Source organism: Austrofundulus limnaeus, unplaced genomic scaffold, assembly GCF_001266775.1.
Source record: "Austrofundulus limnaeus strain Quisiro unplaced genomic scaffold, Austrofundulus_limnaeus-1.0 Scaffold2672, whole genome shotgun sequence".
NCBI classification, from domain to species: domain Eukaryota; kingdom Metazoa; phylum Chordata; class Actinopteri; order Cyprinodontiformes; family Rivulidae; genus Austrofundulus; species Austrofundulus limnaeus.
In genome coordinates, this window is record NW_013955074.1 from 26572 (window position 1) to 28297 (window position 1726).

Below are 1726 nucleotides of genomic sequence, written 5' to 3' on the forward strand. Positions count from 1 at the left end.
AAGAAAATGGATGGATGGATGGATGGATGGATATTAAAATAATTGGTAACATTTTATTTTTCTTAATATTCACATGCAGACATTCCCTTTTGACATCACTTCCTGTTATTTCACATGGAAATATGTCAACAAATGTCTATCTGAACAATGTGAAATTTGTTTTGTGATATGTTAATAATGTTTTTCTAAAAATGCCTTCATATTTCTTTAAAAAAAATTGATGTCATTTACACTTTAAGGTTTCATCTACAGCAAATTGGGGTTAAGAACCCACTGTGAGTCCTAAAACTCCAAATTTTKGGTTTTTAGAGGATTTCCAGAAATTAAATTAAGTATAAAACTGACTAAGGATGTTTCTGCTATAGGTAGACATGGATAAAAACAGTTGTTCTATTAGCAATATTTGAATACTTCAACCAAAAATACTTTGGGGGTGGGAGCTCTGCTCTTCTTCTGAATAAATGAAACTTATGGAACACAGTTGTTTAGTCTTAAATTAAAATATTTGACCAAAGTAAAACTAGAGCAGGACTACAGAGTGAGATGAATATGATTTAGAAAGTTATTTGTGTGTCTGTGTCTGACCCACAGGAGACACAACATTAACAGAACATTTCATTCCTCGGGTTCAGCAGCTCCTTTAATTCCACAGCTGACCTGCTAAAAATGACAGATTTTCTTTGGTTCTCTGAGAGCAGAACTTCAATCTCTGAACTCGTAAAGTTCTTCTTTATTACTTTGTGATGTCATTCGTGAATGGACACTTCCTGATATCTGAGGCAGGAAACACAGCCTTATATGGTGTTTTTAGGGTGGTAATTATGCTAATCTCCTCTCCTCGTACACGAGCAGCTGGATAGAACAGGTGAATTTACGCAGCTCATTTACACACTTTTCTTGAAGATAGAAGWGTTTGTTGAATCTGACGTGACATGTTCGTACGAACCCTTCATACAAACAAAGGTTAGAGACATTTAGGAGAAGAATACGAACATGTTCTTGCATGAGGCCCAWTGTGTCAACAGTTTCATTGAGTAAAAGTTTTAAATATAGAGTGTGACTTGGTTTCAGGATTATTAATAATGTTGAAATGATTTGTTTTACAGCTCTACTGTCCTTCACTTTCATCCACTATGCCTTGGCTTTCACTGCTGTTGTGCTCTTCTACGTGTTTTACACCACACCGGATAACTGCACAGAGCACAAGGTCTTCATCAGCCTCAACTTCATCTTCTGCATTGCTGTTTCCATCGTGTCTATCCTGCCTAAAGTTCAGGTAATGCACCCTCACACCAATGATAGACGAGTTAAAGAGGGGAAAAGCTCTGCTCTGATGTGGACGATGTTCTTCATGAAATGACATGAACTATTTTTTTCCCATCGCTGAGGGAAAAGGGGAACTGGAAATACCACCAGTCCATCTGTTTATCTTGCAACTTGAACAATAAGTGAGGTACTGACTTGCATTTTGGTGTGTGGCTCCATCTATGTGTAAGAAAAGTTTTGAACATTACAAAGCTCGCATGAAACGTATGTTTTGATTGGATGGCGAAATGCCACGTGCCTGCAGAAATGGAATGTAGTGGGGAATGTACCGTATTTTTCGGACTATAAGCCACACCCCCAACATAAAAAAAACAGTACACCCAAAATTGTCATCAGAAAAGTGAATTGAACATCAAAACATAAAAATCAAACCTTTAGGAATTAAAGTTCAGAGGAATAC

General features: G+C 36.9%; 1 protein-coding gene across 1 annotated transcript in view; it reads left to right on the forward strand.

Annotated features, from left to right (window-relative positions):
- LOC106511314 (serine incorporator 2) overlaps positions 1 to 1378 on the forward strand; it is a gene marked incomplete in the record, with an annotated part of 25354 nt that extends 23976 nt beyond the window's left edge. Inside the window, 1 exon segment of the mRNA XM_014000065.1 lies at positions 1104 to 1378. Coding sequence (XP_013855519.1) covers positions 1104 to 1360 — 257 coding nt within the window.
- Positions 1379 to 1726: the final 348 nt, after the last annotated feature.